The 17,070-nt window shown below is 41.0% G+C and overlaps 1 protein-coding gene across 1 annotated transcript in view; it reads right to left on the bottom strand.

Annotated features, from left to right (window-relative positions):
* Nucleotides 1-226: 226 nt before the first annotated feature.
* The window catches only part of LOC104618239 (low-density lipoprotein receptor-related protein 3-like), a gene marked incomplete at its 5' end in the record, with an annotated part of 19,473 nt that continues 2,629 nt past the window's right edge, over nt 227-17,070 (bottom strand). The window contains 5 exons of the mRNA XM_010283787.1: nt 227-1,348; nt 2,266-2,398; nt 3,601-4,687; nt 4,961-5,169; nt 13,759-13,897. Of these exons, the coding sequence (XP_010282089.1) occupies nt 536-1,348; nt 2,266-2,398; nt 3,601-4,687; nt 4,961-5,169; nt 13,759-13,897 (2,381 nt within the window). The remainder of the gene's footprint in view (nt 1,349-2,265; nt 2,399-3,600; nt 4,688-4,960; nt 5,170-13,758; nt 13,898-17,070) is intronic.

The raw sequence follows: 17,070 nt of genomic DNA, 5'->3' as shown, positions 1-17,070 counted from the left end.
AGAGGAAGCTACAAAGGATTTTATTTCCTTCTCAGTATTTCCAATTAAAATTATTAAATTTTAATTAAATTATGTCTAAAAAGACAACGATGTTATTTCTAATTTAGTTACTAGTTTCAGTTGTTACTAGTTCATAGTTACAATGACTGCTTCCCCACCCCAGGTTCCAACAGAGTTCTCTCTAGTTTCAGTAAGACCACCTGAAAAGCAAAGAAACACTAATTCCCTGAATGCAGAGTGAATAAATGCACAGAAGAAATACCAGAGGATGAAGATGCCTCCAAACTGCAGTGACACATTCTTGCTCTCCTAGCCCCTGACATCACATACTGGCCTACTTCTGCCCCACTGGAGTTTCAGGAATAGCAACGAAGACATAAACTTGTCCCAGTTAGTCTTGTACTCTACTCCCTGCGGGACCAAAGCACAGGGGTTTTAAGGGGAAGTTGAGAGCACGGACATACCACCCATCAAAGTGCACTGTCATATAAACAATGAAGTTACAAAATTTACCGGGCCAAACCAAAACTTTTTATCAGCAAACAAGTAAAGATTCATCATCACTGGTATTGATTTCAGAAAGGGGAGTAGAGGACTCTAACATTGGCACTTCCACAGAATGGCAACAAGCCGCATGAATACCCAAAGGTTCCTCCCGGCATGAGTTAGGGCAACATCGGTTTTGTCCATCCACTTGGATATGAACATTCATAGGGCTGTCTGAGTAAGCAGACTCCCACTTTTTTAAGGGTAATCTACATGGCTCTTCACTCAGCGGATGACTTCTACTTAAACTACTGTCCTCTGGGACAGTCCTCCTGGATGCTGACCCTCCATGGAGCGTTTCTGCAACACTTTCAGATAAAGGATCTCTGAAAGCCTTTCCTGAATCCACTTTACTGGACTGCTTAAACTCACTGCCAGAGGTCTCAGCACCTAAAGATTTATCAGCGCGTCCAGCCTCAGGCTCTGCGTATGCTGCTGTGCAAGTATTCGCCACGACATTTGAAGGCGATGGCTCTGTGATTTCAGTCTCTGGCTGCAAGCTGCTACATCCAGCTTCTTGTAGGCCCCTGGCTTGGCCATGGGCATCTGCCTCTAAGCTAGGTCCCTCGGGCGAAGGTGGAGGACTCCGAAGAGTCCCATCAGCACGGTTGATGATTCCATCACCCAGTGTAGTCTGTGAAGTGCGAGCGGGCGTCAGGAGCGGGATCTGCCCTCTCACCCGAGGTCTGTGGAAGAGTCTGTTCCAGAACCTGCCCAAGCGCCGCCGAGATGAGCTCCGTCTTGACGAGTGTCGTCTCATCTGCCTCCTCATGGCTGTTCGTATGTTCTGCAGCACAGAAGCCTGTAATAGACGTAACAAACTATGATTTCACACACACTCAGAAGACTTCTCCTAAACCCTGTTCTTACCACGAATATCTCCACCTTACCAGAATTCTCAGACTTGATCCCTACATTCCCTTGTTAAATGTGTATTTTCTAATGAACTATTTAAGAATACCGAAGACGGCTCTGCCTGTACCAAAAGGCTCTCCCCTTAGAGTGCTTCCTTTATGAGTTTAAGCTCTACTTGTCTGCCCAGGAAGACACTCCACTCACACGACCAGATCACCACTAAAAACCAGACTGCAGACCACTGAGTCCTCTATCATCAGCAACAGCAGAGGATCCTCAAAAGCTTATGACAACAGCAGAGAAGAAAGGCCAAGGCAAACTACTTCTCCACTCAAATAACAAACTACAAGAGCTTTATCACACTAGGAACAGTGTCACAGTTGGATACTTCTGACAGGGCACAGGAGATTTTTGAGAACTCAGCAATGAAATAGAAGAATGATTTAATGGCTTCCCAGTGTAATGTATTTGTAAATGAAAAATAATCCCAGAATTTCCCCAAAATACTGCTGAAGACCTTACTTCCTTATCGCTTCAGGCACACTACAGTTTCATCTTGAAAAGCCTTTTTCCTATTTACTTTCTGACCTTTCTCTCTGTCTCTGCTCATTCTATCTTGATGTACAGCAAAATGGCATGTGCTTATCACTGCTGTTCCCTAGCAAAGACATTTAATGTGTTCAAAACTACCCGTGGCACCAAGATGCATACTGTGGTTCTTCAGCTCCAAGTAAAACATACACATTTTTATATGACTTCCATATAATTAGCAGAGCTACTGAAATAATACGGTTCCAGATTGATTCTATCTAATTTATAGTAGTTTGGCTGCTGATGGGTTCATTGGCACTCCTGTCTCCATACTTGTGATGCGTTGTACACAGGGAAGTCTTCAACTGGGGGGATAAGCCCTTGCGCAATCAGCTGCCCGTAGGAAGGTGGAGCTTCCCGCCGCACAAACTCTGCCTCAAGTCGCGTCATCTGGGTCTCAAATGCTCTGTAAACAGAACCAGAGGGAAAACATGGAAGGGAAGTTAACAGTCATTTTGTCCTGCCTCCCCCACATTAACGTATAAAAGCGGTACAGAGGGCTTCGCGCTAGCAGCAGAAACGCAAACCTTCAAATAGGCTCCGTGAAAATCTTATCAGGATGCTAAAATAAACAAAAGGACTGAGAGTACAGGGTATAAGCATCAGTGAATCAAATCAGCCAACTCTTTGGTGCAGTCCCAGGTTGGACTCTGTGGCAACTGAAGTTTTTTCCATCAGCCAGCTTATGCCAGTAACAGTGATAACTCGTTCAGCAAGGGCCCAAAGGTTATTTTTGGAAAAAACAACATTAAGAACTTGAAAGAGTCACACAACTGCAGCAGCCTGCAGCTGCAGAGAGCTTTGGCTGTCCTGCCAGAACTGAGGCATCAAGGTTCCCAACATAGCACAGGGGCTGTTCTCCAGCTCCTTAATCATGCAGATTTGATCAGGAGAGAACGTAAAGCATGCTGTGCTGAAAGCAGCAACGGCGCCAGCAGCACGGCACTGAGCTGGTGCATATGACAAGAGGTGGGCATCAGAAAGTCCCTTTCGACGCTCTCCCAAAGGGCAGAACCATGCTTGCACAAGCATACAACACACAGGCACAGAAACACTATCCATACCGCAAAGCATATAGGGCCAGGGGAAAGGGGCACAGCACACACCAATGGGAACAGTGGAGGTAAACAACTCCTGCCCAGAACAAGCCCCACCACTGCAGGACATCACTTTTAATAGAACTGAGAACTAGAGGATTTGGGGAGGGGTTTAGGGTTTTTCAGTTCAGATTCAGCAAAGACTTCACTATACCAGTTCAGCATTCAATTTCTGGCAGGGGCAAGGGGTTTGTTGCAGGGGGAAGAGGAGGGAGAGGAAACTGCTCAAAACAGTTTTGATTTAAGTTAGATACAGGTTCTGCCAGCCTGCACAATACATGTATACTTCTCATAGATCACAGAAGAGCTGACATTCCCTTCGCTACTTCCGAAAATCTTAACTACTCTTCTCTAAGCCTAATGCAGTGACTGCTACTTATTTGTTATCAATTCCAGTGACTGATTTCACACTGTTTTGCAAATTCTCTGGTTAACAAGCAACTTTTCGTCCTTTAAACAAGACGACAAAAACACCACAGCTGTTAAAGCATCATAAAAGCAAGATGCTTACCTGTATTCCCTGGTCCTCAGAGAATATAATTTAAATGCACAACCCAGTGCTATCACCAGCAGCAAGCCACACACAAGACTCCCGATCAGAGCAGCTGTGATGACCTTCCTGGGAACGATCACCAGGCAGTTATGTTCATCGCTTCCATCCTGGCAGTCTTCTTGGCCGTCGCAGCGCCAAGTCTCAAAGATGCACAGATTTGTACCACAATGGAAGTTTCCTGGCTGGCAAGTAAAGCAGTTTTTTTCATCTGAGCCATCTGGGCAGTTCTTTTGGTTATTACAGCGGTCAAGTAATGAGTAACAAAGCCCACTGTTTCCTTCACATGGGTATTCATTCTTCTGGCAAGCGGGACAGTTCTCTTCGTCCTTGCCATTTGGACAGTGCCACCAGCCATCACAACGCTGCTTATCTGTGAAACATTCCTCATCGCTTCCACAGGGGTGTTCCCATGGAAGGCAATAGCCTTTCACCTGATAGGTTGCATTGAACCCATGGCCCGTGCTCTTGGAGCGGGCGTGATATGAGACAGTGAGCTGGCCCTTTGACGACTCCACACTCACCGAATGCCTATTGTTGTGGTACGAAAATGTTTGCATTAATTTATCACCTCTCTCTCCGATGCCATCATACACCTTTACATAGTCATTGTAGCCTAACTGTAAATCAAGCTGCAACAGAACATGTCGATTATCTTGTGTGTCCACGTACCATGTGCAACGAAGGTCTGATCTGCTGTGATCAGCACGGAATAAGTCTGGGGAAGCAAAAGATCCATAAAAATTACCCAGCCTTTTGCCACAGGAAAGATCAGGACAATTATCTTCGTCCGAACCGTCACTGCAGTCCTTAACGGAATTACATCTCAGCTCGTTCATCAAGCACTTCGTAGAGTGGGCTGCACTGCACTGGAACATTCCTGAGGGACAGATGCTGGAAGGAGGCTCTGTTGGAGGGACAGTGCAGTTTCTCTCATCTGAGTTATCACCACACTCATCCATGGAATTACATTTCCAAGTACTGGGAATACACTTTCCGTTTGCACAATGGAATTCATCTGACTGACATACGGCCTGACCTACCTTTCCTGTGAAAGAGGGCAAGGAGAAAAAAGTCAGTATCAAAACTTTGGGAAGATCAGATGTCACTTTTTAACATCTACTACCCTGCATGTCACAAGTCAATCACTCAGGCCAGTACACTCCAGGAATACTGTTAAAAAGCCAAATATCAGTGTTACCATGCTAACAACTTACAGTCATCAAGACTGACCCAAGACTTCTGTCAACACAAAATACTACCGTCTTCAAGTTTTGCCAGACAGAGTATAAGTGAAGCCAGCAAAACCGTAAAGTTTTACCTCTAATATAAGAAAGGCGAAATCCCTGAGCCTGTCCTGAGCTTGATGCATCCGAGTGAAAAAATATCCAAACATGGTCCCTTGCAGAGATGAAAGACGGAGGTATGGAAGATCCACACACTTTGTACTCCTCCCTCTTGGAAGAGGGGCCAATCATCAACCAGTCTACTGCACACTTCTGAGAGTCTTCCAAATCAAAGTTCTTAAAACTGTTAGGAACAAAAGAAAACAAAAGTTACAAAGAGAACAAGTATCTGGAACAAAGCCAAACAGAGAAAAAACAGACTGTAACAGTTGACTTTCTACACCAAGCAGTGCCAACATAAAGAGATCCCATTCAAAGATAATGAAACACCTACAGTATCTTCAGTACATATCAACAGAGCACTCCAATTCCCGCAATTTGGAGAAGCACCCATCTCACAGGCATAAGCAGCATGCCAAGTAGCTCCAAAAGCTGAAAGGATGATTCCTCTTTTACTCAGAGTCCTTAAACAAATTGGCTTCCTAAAATACCAGATATAAGTAAGAGGAAAATTCCAGAATACCTTATACAGAAGGTAGATTAATTTCAGCAGTCTTTTCCAACCTTAAAAGCTATGAAACTATGGGATGAGAGGGGAGACTACTGTTGTGGGAAAAGAACACTAGAGAGCAGTACAAAGAACCCTAAAGGGATAAATACGAGACAGAAAAATCAACTCTTCAAGCACTGGATAGGCAGGGACAGGGCAAGAAGAGAACAGGACTGCAAGGGCTGGAAATGGAACCTAAGTCTAACACTATTATTTTTTAATTCAAAGACTAAAATATTCCCTTTCTGGGAATGCAAATGCAGAGCAAACAAGCCTATAACCTTTTACAGTCAAAACTCCAGCCCTTCTGCTGACACAAGCCCAGTGATTATTCAAGCTTACCTAGTAGCTTACCTAGTGCAAAGAGGTGCCCCAGTTGTTTGCAGAACACTGAACACTACCAGATAATACTCCCTAACCTGTAGCTCAGGAACCATACAGGGTATTTGCTGTCTGATGAAACAGTTTACATTTGCATTCAGTAATCTGCAATGACAATAGCATTGCACAGAGAAGCACACTCATTAGGAAAAGGCACACTATTCCAGACACTTAGAAATGAATTTTAGCCCTCTTTCATGTAACTCTGCTACACAAAATCAACTCGGTAGAAATTTGTGGGTACTCCATGCAAATACCTAGACAGAAGTTTCAGAAAGGCTGAAAAGCTGTTAACGAAATACAGATCTCTTTCCACAAAGGACTTTTCACAAACGTAAAAGACGAATTCATTGCAAAAGATAAACAGAAAGATAATTTTCTGATAACGGTATATTTACAAAAGGCTGTCAATGCCTGCCAGATCTTGTCCTTTGAAGGTGTAACTACGTAAACTAGCCAATTCATTTAAGCAGGAGACCCAGCCTACACACACCTATAGGTTCTGCCAAACATATCTGCTTAGTAACTCTCAAAAAACCCCAAATTATCAGCAAGAGAAAGCAAAGAGAGCACTAAAAGCATCATGTTAAACTGGGAATTAAGAGATGTCCAACAGTGTATGTGCAGGCAAGGACAATCCACTTAGAAATATGGCCTTCCTCTTTTCTAACTCTTTTTCTCCCACCATGCTTTATGTGTCTTCCCAGCTGGGAAGAAATATTCCCACAGCACCTAATTCTTTGCTATAAGCAATCTCATCAGGCTTCCGAAACAAGCATATTTTGCAAGGAAGTTTTAGATGACTGTTGCAGTTAGAATGAAAAGATTTAAGTATTCAGCCATGCAAAGGTAAACTAAAGCGTATCTGTCCCAGGTGTTTTGCAAAAAACTTTTTAATGACCAAGAAAGTGTATGAAGAGACACTACAGCACAAAAAGGAATTACACAAAGCATCAGTGAAACTATGGGCACCCGCATCGGGTCTGTTGCAAGAGATGCGAGACTGAGCTACCACATTGGTTTTGCTCTCTGTATGTCATTTTGGCACCAGACTTCAACAAAGGTTTTTATCATCTACCTGGAGGATTGTTTGTCGGGTTTTTTTGTCATAAAGACTTTTTGGATAAATATTAGAAATACCTATCAGCCCAACACCACAAATTTTTAAGAAAAAGGAACAGTCACTAAATGAAGAAATGGAAACTCAGAACTGGAAACGGGGGTGAACGACTAGAAAACTTCTGCTTGTGTGATACAAACAAGATCATTTAGTAAATCTTTTGATCTCTTACTTCTATAGTTATTTTAGATGTACCAGAACCAACCTTAAAGAGCTAAACAATTTGTTCTCCTATCCTACCCGGTTCCCAGCACTCCAGTGAAGTCCCACAGCCACTCACTTTCCCCACTCTGCTGAAAAGAGCTACTTTTGCCTATCACGTAAATAATTCATGACTGCACACACCCAGAGGAGAATTTGCCTATATAATAAGCTGTCTGCACCTTACATTAAAATGCATTTCTTTCTAGGGGAAAAAAAACACAAAACAAAACACCAAAGAAAAGGGTTGAACACTTTTAAGATTCACACAAAGGAAGAGTACAGAAAGTCAGCTACATGCACATGCCTTGTTTACAAACTCCTCTGCAGATGACAGCAATACCTGTAGAGCGCCTGCACTGGGTATAATTAACAATACCTTCTACTTGCACCTTGAGAACGTAGTACTGTACATTGCTAGTAAAGTGCTTTGTTTTGGTTTATTATAAAGGGTGTGGAAGAGGAAGAAACTTCAGTCCCACCTTCCAAAAGGAAGCACAGGCATACAGAGGATAACTGACTTTCCCAAGTGTCAGTTGTGAATCTGAAATAGATTCAGAGCAGAATCCCACACTTCTCCACTAAGAAACCCAAGCTTTAGCCACAAAACCAACTGAGTAGAAGGGTGACGAGGCAGAAGAGACTTGCAAAGAAGGATCATCTTTAACAGCCTCCCTGAACACACCACGCCTCTCAGGGATGCGTGAGCTACCGAGAAACAAATGCCTTGGTATTCAGAAAAGGGCAATTCAGAATATTGACACGAATGAACTCTTTTTAAGAAACAATAAGCATCTTAATCACAGGTGCCTAGGAGTTTCAAACACAATCTCTCTGAAATACAGAACATTCGAGTTGTGATGTAAAGTTTTATATATAATAGATACCACAGCAGTTACAAAATTTCTTCTGCTAAGGGCAAAAGCAAAGTCAAAGCTATTATGTTTTAGCTCATGCAAACTAATCAACAGACATAGTTTGAACAAATTTTGCTTTGACTAAGGCACTGTCACTCCACTCCAGCATCCTTTTAAGTTATATTGTCTCCACTGGAAGCAAATTTTGCCATTTAAATTGATGGTGATTTTACTCAAGACCAGAAGCATGATATATTTGAATGAGCCATCAACCAACCTTGATACAAAAAACATTCCTTTGTAACAAAATATGAAACAACATGAATACATATGTGTACATGTATAAATACATAAATTGGTTTTTGCTTTACAATGCATTTGCAACAACAAGGCTTTGTGTCAGAAGTTTGGGCCACACTAATCTGACATTAAATAGCCCACTGATTTATTTTTCCTAAGAGTCCTGAATAAGTGCATTCAACCTCTGCTACTTCACTTCTTTCATCATCTGTAATTAGATCTAGCACTGCTGCTGTTACAGACTTCTGAAGAATAATTTAATCCTGCTACCCACAAAATAGAGCGTGGGGACATTTACTTATTCAGTTGAACTTTCTCAAACTGGAATGCAAATTTTTCTGTCAAAAGGATTAGTCCAGTGGTTGAATGAGTGATGGTATGCAGTGGAAATAAGGGACAAAGTCTTGTGCTCCTACTGCTTGTAGGACTGTACAAACGTCTTACAGTCTTTGGAAAAGTACTGAATGAAGTCTGTAGTTACGGTTCTTGAGGGAGGTCTCGGGCCCTTTGTATCCAAAACCCATGTCATTTTCTGTGATTAAAACAAGAAACAGAATCAAGCCATACTGAAACAGAGAGTACGAATGGATAATATCATCCATATCTCATGCAGCACCAGTCAGTACTGTGGTATTTTTAAACATCTTGGGCAGGGAAGCACAGGGTTTGGGAGGAAAAGCAAAATAAGGGTCCATTCTGTCACTAACCCGCTCCAGCAAAGCACCCTGACATGTCTGACAGAGTGGGGTGTGGACCCAGAGGTCCATCCTATCATGGATGCAGTGCACAGCGGCACTGAACTCCAGCCCTCGCACCCCTCAGCTACAGCCTTCCCCACTGCACCGCATCCGCTCCATGGGATGCAGACACCCCCCTCCACCCAACCCCTTAGAGGGCAACATTCCTCTGCTCTGGCATCTCAGTGCTCAAGGATGAAGGGAAGGAAAACCTGGCTTTCCTCCAGGCTTTTTTTCCTCTCCATGACCAGAGCACAGAGTTCAGAGGACAGGGAGAGGAGGAGCACTCAGGCACAATGCTGCAGGACCCAAACACTGGCGTTCCGAGCACCTAGAACTACAGTATTAACAAAGTACAACACCCATCACTAAACCACAGAACATCCTTTAAAATGCTTTAGCCCTCACGCTGTTCTCACTGTTACCTGTGAATCTCCAACACAATACAGGAATAGAAGAGGAGGCTGGTATAAAAGATCAAAATGATCAGACCAAATTTTGCAGGTTTTGTTTCTTCTGAAAGATGCTATTCAAAAGCACCAAGTCCAGTTATCCATTCCAGTTGGAATGCCTCTTCCACAGCTAACTTCTTTTAAAAAAATCCCCTAATTTTATACAAAAGTAAAAGAATAGTCTATTAAACACTGGAAGCATGCAGACTCTGAGGATCAGAACAACTCAGTGTGAAACAACAAATGCAGCACTACATCTGTTTTTACTGAATTCTGCAGAAATGTGTAAAACTGAAAAAAGGTTACCTCCAACACTGAGCAGGGCTCCAGGAACTTAAAGAAAATTACAGGATTGACCATATTTCTCTCTCTCTCTCAGATCTTGCCTGAGTTACTCAAATGAAGCAACAGTAGCCTACAATGGTATCTTCCTATTACCTGACAAGTATTTTTGTGTTGCCGGAAAGAGCTTCATTAAACCAGATTACCACAAATACACATTAACAGTCTGTAAATATGAAGGAAAAAAAAAAAAAAGTGCTACCTGCAAAACTAATGCTTAGCAGAGCTAAGCTTTTTGCCATCTGCACCAAAAGGAGCAGTAGCAGCTAGGGAAAAAAAAGTACTTCTATAAATAATGTAGGGAATTCCTTAAAACCCTCTTCGTAATTTAAGCACGAGCAGCTACAGATTAAAGCAAAAAAAAAAAAGCATTCTTATAACTGGAAAAAAACAAACACCAGATGATCAAGAAAACAAACAACAACAACAAAAAAAAAGGTAGGAGGTCCGGCAGATATAAAACCTTAATGAAACAAACAACAACAACAACAAAAAGGTTGGAGGCCCAGCAGATATAAAACCTTAATGAAAGCAATTAGTAAATGAATAAAAAAAAATTTAAGTCCAATTTGGCCCTCTAAACTCATTAAAAAAATTGGAGGATAAATATTATGGGTAGATCAGTAGAGCACAGTCCTGAAATAAAACAGACCAGCCAATTAAGCAAGAAAAGTTACTTCTGTTTGCCAGCCTCTCACAGCAAGTGCAGACTGTGAACAACTGATGACTTAATTGGCTCATTAAAAACTTCTGCTTAACCACTGAAGCACAAGGACCTGGAAGTCAGGAAAGCTCTATTCTACTCCCAGCTCCCAAGCACCAGCTAACTGTGGAACCTTAGGCAAGAGACACAGGCCCTGCGTTTTCAAAAGCTGAGCACATGCAATTGAATGAAATAAATGGCTATTATGAGTTTTTTCCAATTAATGTCAAGTTCTGAAACACTGTGAGTTGGTAAATAGACTATGAAGCAGTCCCTTTAATTCTTCATACAATTACAGACCAGCAAGCCTTTACGTGAACAGGCCACAGTTCTACTCAGAAAGTGAAACTCAGATGGTATCTGAAAATTTCTTATTTCAAAGCCAGTGACATGAATCACTGAAGTGAAAGCCAAGGAAGGTGATCCCCTCCCCCCTCCCTCAATTAATAAGAGACAACTTGAGGGGGTCACTAAGTACATCACTTTTCCATACTCTTATCTTGAATTCTGAACACGGAGAACATTTTACTCTCAGTCCCATAAATTCCTATATATAAAACGCAATTTATTTATACTCTGCCCACATCAGGCTAATTACAACCATCAGGTAACAGCAACAGCTAACAAAAACGATTTGATCTTTTCCTCAGATATGAGGAAATATACCCATATAAAGCCTGTAAAGGATGGTACCGAGGCAGTTACTGCATATGACATCTTATTCTGATCTTACAGAATTTTTATGTAGTCCTCTGTGAAAACAGGCATAAAAATAGAGAAAATAGGAAAAAAATCAAGCAGTTTCCAAAACAATAATTAACAGACTGATTACTTGACTCTAAAGTGACACAACATAGTCCTGGAAAGCAGTAACTACACACTTGTTCCCAGGTCTCAACAGCACCGTTCCACCAGACACACAAACTTGGAAGAAAGTATTGAAACGTGCGTAATTAACAGGGAGGTAATAAGCACAAAGAACATATACTTCCTGTTCTTGTGAATCCTTGCAAAGGACTTCTGAAAAGTAAACTACAAAGCACAACAGTAAGTATGGAAATGTGAGGATATGAAGAAAATCAATACCCACCCCTGAAAAGCAGATATTAAGACAAAGCTTCTGAAGGACATGCCCAGAGAAGCCAGCATCTTACATCCACATGCAGATCTGGGCACTGTTCTATTGAAAGCTGCTGAATAACCGGTTAGAAAAAATGACCACTGAATTCAAACGTTTGAGAAATCAAAACTACTTTTAGTTGGAATTCTATCCCTTAATGACTTCTGTCATATCTCAAATATGATACTTACATAACATTGCTGTCTTACTGTCAATGAGAATTCAAGATCAAAGGAAATGCATTCAGCGTAACCTAACACAAAGGAGGTAGGTTTTTTTAAAACCTTTCAAAATCCAGATGTTATCACAAGAACTGTGTTTGATTTTCCTAGGAAAATTTAAAAAGCTACTCTTTTATGCCCTTATCAGCACACGGTTAGGACAAGAAGCACACCCAACTGTTAAGAGGAAAAAATGTTTGTTTTTGAACCCCCTTTCCCAGTTTGCTTGTAGCCTAGGCAAGTCAGCTGCTTCTTTTACATCGCTGGCATTACAAGGGCTACAACCTTCTAAATAAGTCCTCGGATGCTGTAACATTTTGCATTTCATACACTGGAGTGAGTCATTCCAAGTACATTTATAGTCAAAAATGTAACGCTACTCCCTAGGATGTAAACACATAGGTCCCATTGTTGCATGTGCATAGGAGGGCAGGATATGGCTGTGTATCCAGTGATAGAAAACAAACCTATTAAGAAGAAATCTTTCAAATTATATTGCTATACACACATCTAAACTGTATACACACGTTATTACCAGTTTCCTCATCTCACTTTCCTTTATTTCTTTAGCCTCTGTTACACTTATACTTGCAGAAGAGTATTGTAATTCTAACTGGGAGCTCTGAGACATTTTCATAGCATGAACCACACTACCACTCTCCAGAGCCAAGTCCTGTCTCTCACTGGTATGCTTCCTCAGAGTTTCCAACAACCTCTGCTTTGAAACAAATTCCCCAAGTCCAATACAATTTAATGGGGTTTAAAAGCGTGTTTCTATTTATGGATCTCAGATGCTGGCAGGTATCTACTTCCTTATTTTTGATGAGTAGTTCCTATTTTGAACTACGGATGGCGGAGCCCTCCTATTACTCCATCTGTGGCAGATTTGTTTTTAATTGCTGAGCATCTGCAGTTGAAGAGGTTTGCAGTCCTTTTAAGCAGCTGAGCAAAGAATGAGCAGATGGTGTCAAATACAACAGTACTAAAAACCAAACAAAAACCCTTTCCTAGGTTTGCTTTTTTTTCTTTTTTTTTAAGTAAGAAATTCTTGGTTTGACAAGGATACTATGATTAGCCCAGAGAAATTAGGCACATTTGCAGTATGCTGATATTAGAGTCTAAACATTCTTAACAAACTATTTGTAATATATTCTAGTCTCTTCTGAATAGTATTTTTATAGAATGAGCTGAAATTGTGCCACAAATGCTAACTATTATTTAATTCTGTTGGAAATAAATATTAAGCAGAAAAGTATGTGTCTTTTGGTTAACAAGTAACAATAAGCAATTATTATCTTCAAGTGTCAACTAAACATAGCACCATTTCAAGAAAGCACAGAAAAAGCCACTTTTGCTCTAAGAATTTTACATATCCCGCTGAGGCTGTTCCAGGTTTTATAGCCTTCACTTACTCCTATTCATAAGCAATGACGAGAAAGGGGACTATCTGATGTAATTAAATATATCACTGTTTCCCACCTCCTCATCCACCAGCAGCAGATGAAATCTCAGACAGGTATTTTGAAGATAAATATATTAGAAGACTACAAGTGACTTGCATATATAATAACGGATGTCAGAAGTAGCCTACAGAAACAAGACACAATGGAACATTTCTAAAATGAGAGAGGTTCCCAACCTACAATCATGCTTCAGCGTAATCAACTTCAGCTTCCTTTGGCCATTCCGCAGCTCTGACAAACAGCCTCATACTGGTATGTCAGATAAGAACTCACATTTTGTTTCATTTCAGCAAAGCAATCCTTTATCTGCATATATCAAACCATACCTAATTGTTATCATGTCTCCACGATCTCCTTGAATGTACCAGCTGCAGTTTACAGCTGGAGGATAGTTCAATGGCCAAGAAGGACTATAGATGACTCCCCGTCTCTCTGTGTGCTGTTCCAGTTCTCCACTGCAAGCAGCTGTTAATAAGGGGGGGAAAAATATTATTGTTAATAATGCTGTGCCTAATCAACAATTCACATTAGCTCCAAGAGCATCAGTTTCTGGGGACTGCAGACAAATGAGAGTCAACAATTTTATCCTCTTACTGCTTTCTTCGCTGCCCAGGTTTTTAATTAAGACACCTGCTCTAAGTGTAGGTAAAGCGTAACCTGCATTTCAATGCAGGATCAATCAATAACCTTGCATGAAACTACCAAAGGCTACAATCAATATTACTGCATGGATCTGCCAAGAGGACGTAACACAGAAATTACCGGCTTCCCAAAGCCTGGATACATCACCCAGTGACTGAAGAAGATCCATATTCAGTATGAAGTATCTAGAAGCTCATTTTGGTGTAACATGTTCCTGGACATGTTTATTCTCCTAACCATACAACACACCTGAAGAGTTTGTAATGGTTAAAAAAAATCCCCAACAAAAACGTAAACTGGACTCTAATAGTAATGTTCAATGAAAACATTCAACAAGTACTCTAAATTCCTTCTGAACTCCCATAGATAGGAAAGGAGCAAACAGGGCTAAATTAAGCTCAGTATTTTCAAAGCACTTTCAGTTCTTCCTATGGAAAACAGCAGGCCAATTAAGGCTACATCAAATACTTATAATTTGTAATTAAGCAATTCAAAAATGAAAGTGAAATGTTCCAAGGACAAGTGGGAAAGCTGCTCTGATGGGAAAACGTACTCTCAGCAGACTACAAGAGGGGAAATTCTGTGTAATGTATGTATTCTGAACATTCTCCAAAAATATTTTTTAAACTATTTTTAAAACAAATTACTATCTAGAGCATGACTTGTGGATTGCGGCTGAATATTCCAATTTTTGACAGCTTACTTTCTTGTGGCTTAAAAAGGTGTCAAGGAAAAAAAAAAGGTTGCCTATACCTCAAGTTTCCTTCTACAAACGCGTCCAAATATACTGCATTATAAATCACAGATTTACAGTATTGCTTGAAATTCAGCCACATACACGCATCATTTTCAATTCACAGTCAGGATCGGATTTAGCGGCGCCGGAGGGACAGGGGGAAGAAGTGCCAGCAAAGCTGCCTGGCTGCCATCGAGTCAGGTGGCAGGGCTGCCTGCAGGGCTCCTGGCTGGGGCTGGGGCCAGGCTGCAGTATCCCCCCACCAGTAAATTTGTGCCTGGCACTATTCCGTTTGTTCACAGTAAGCACTTTTGAAGTGAGAGCCACAGGAATATAAAAAGCATGAGGTGAGTAATTTACCTGAGGCAAAACATATAAAAAGCCATTATTTTTGCTCTCCAAGCAGGGCATTCCACTGAAACATATGCATATAATTTCTACTTGTTTCAAAGGCCACAAAAGCATACAGAATACATAAATGCACAAACACATCTATTTTACAAATAAATATTTTGCAGTAAAGCAGTTACGAAAAACGAGAACGTTTTTGTTATCACATTTCTAAAACCAGAGAGCCTCCACACTAGATGCTGGTGAAATACCAAGATGCAGATGCAACTACAGAATTATAAAAGCAAACTCAAGATCCACAGGACTTTTCAACTCCAGTTCTCAGTTTGTTTAGGTCTTTAAATGTGCTCATCCACACACTTGTCACTGCATCAACGTACCATAGCAGCATAAGAGGACCTAGAGCTGGCAACCACATAAAAGGAGCCGGAAAGACTGCATTTCATAACTGCTAGATTACTAAAACTTCTTAATGGGAAGGAACAGAATGCACAAAGCAGAAAGAGCAAATACATCAGACAGCACTATCCAGAGGCTTCCAGCAACAGCTCTGCAAATATTTCTGTTCCCTTGTACCAAATACTGTTCTGGATTAATACCCCTTATTCACGGTATATGCATTAGAACAGAATCATAATTACACAAAGCTTATTTTAGTTTCCATTCTGAGGAAGACCTATTGACAACACTGGTGATTGCATGAGCACTTCCTCTCACGCATTCATCAGCGCATTTAAGTAGAGCTGTTCTTCTCCCAAAGACTTGCTTCTCAGTTTTAGGAAGTATTTACAAAGAGCAATAGTTATTTGAAAGTATCCTAGCTTTTCTGAAGTAATATCACTAGTATTTTTTCTTTTGCAATAATGTACAGTTTCCTAATTTGTAAGCACTCGATCCACTGCTACATCCATATTGCATGATGTAACATGGACAGTTCAGGTTCTCAGTGAGAATTGCTTTTTCTTAACAACACTGCACATCTGCTACGAACATGGGGCATGGAAAGATGAACAGACAAAAGAAAAAGACTTTCCATTTTAACAGAAGAATTGTAGCTGTGAAAAATTTAAGGATGTAAGCAAGGACTGCACTGACACTATATGCCATTTTGGGCAGTTCATCTGGCAACAGTCATTGCTGCTCAATACTTGCCCATGGCTTTACCTCCCTGACACAGAACAAGCATTTCAGACTTGCCCTACTCAAATTAAAAGGACAACTGCTTTGCTCTTACAAAGGCTCCTGAGTTGGATGGACCACTAATCTGAATTCATATTGCCAAAACATAATTACACTATTCTAAGGCTATCTTCACAGTCCCCTATTGGGACAAACTGGACACCACCCCACCGCCTCCCAAAAAACCACTACTGTGTTTACCCAAACCTCATGTAATTGCCTTATGCTTCTGATGCCTTTCATCTCCCAACAATGCTCACTACAATGGTATTTGTGATAAATCAATAGATCTCCTTTCTAACCAGTCTGCCTCTCTACTCTTCTGCACTGACTGCTGTGTGGCAGACAAGGTGGAGTATCTTGAGCACTGCTTTCAGGTTTTTTTTGCTTTTTTCAGTTCTTTCACCTACAAAAAATTTGAAAGACAAACCTGTACTAAACAAAGCCTTCAGTACTGGCAACAAAACAGAAAAACCATGCAAGGGCACAATTTCGTACTGTTGGGGTTTCAGTGTCAATAAAGGGGCCTCACTTCCCTCCTCAGCACCTGTCCGTGAAGTTCGTGGAATCACATACATGCATTAACTATTGTGTTACTAAGTTGGGCTTCAGCATGACAGTGTGATTCCTTAAGGAAAATAAACAAAAGCCTTTTCAAATTGCCAAAACATCTAAAGGAAGGGGAAGTCTCTAAATAGAAAGGTACAGTCCTGGATTCTGAAGGCCTTAT

Source organism: Phaethon lepturus, unplaced genomic scaffold (assembly GCF_000687285.1).
Source record: "Phaethon lepturus isolate BGI_N335 unplaced genomic scaffold, ASM68728v1 scaffold18000, whole genome shotgun sequence".
NCBI classification, from domain to species: Eukaryota; Metazoa; Chordata; class Aves; order Phaethontiformes; family Phaethontidae; genus Phaethon; species Phaethon lepturus.
This window is presented reverse-complemented; position numbering and strand designations above follow the sequence as displayed.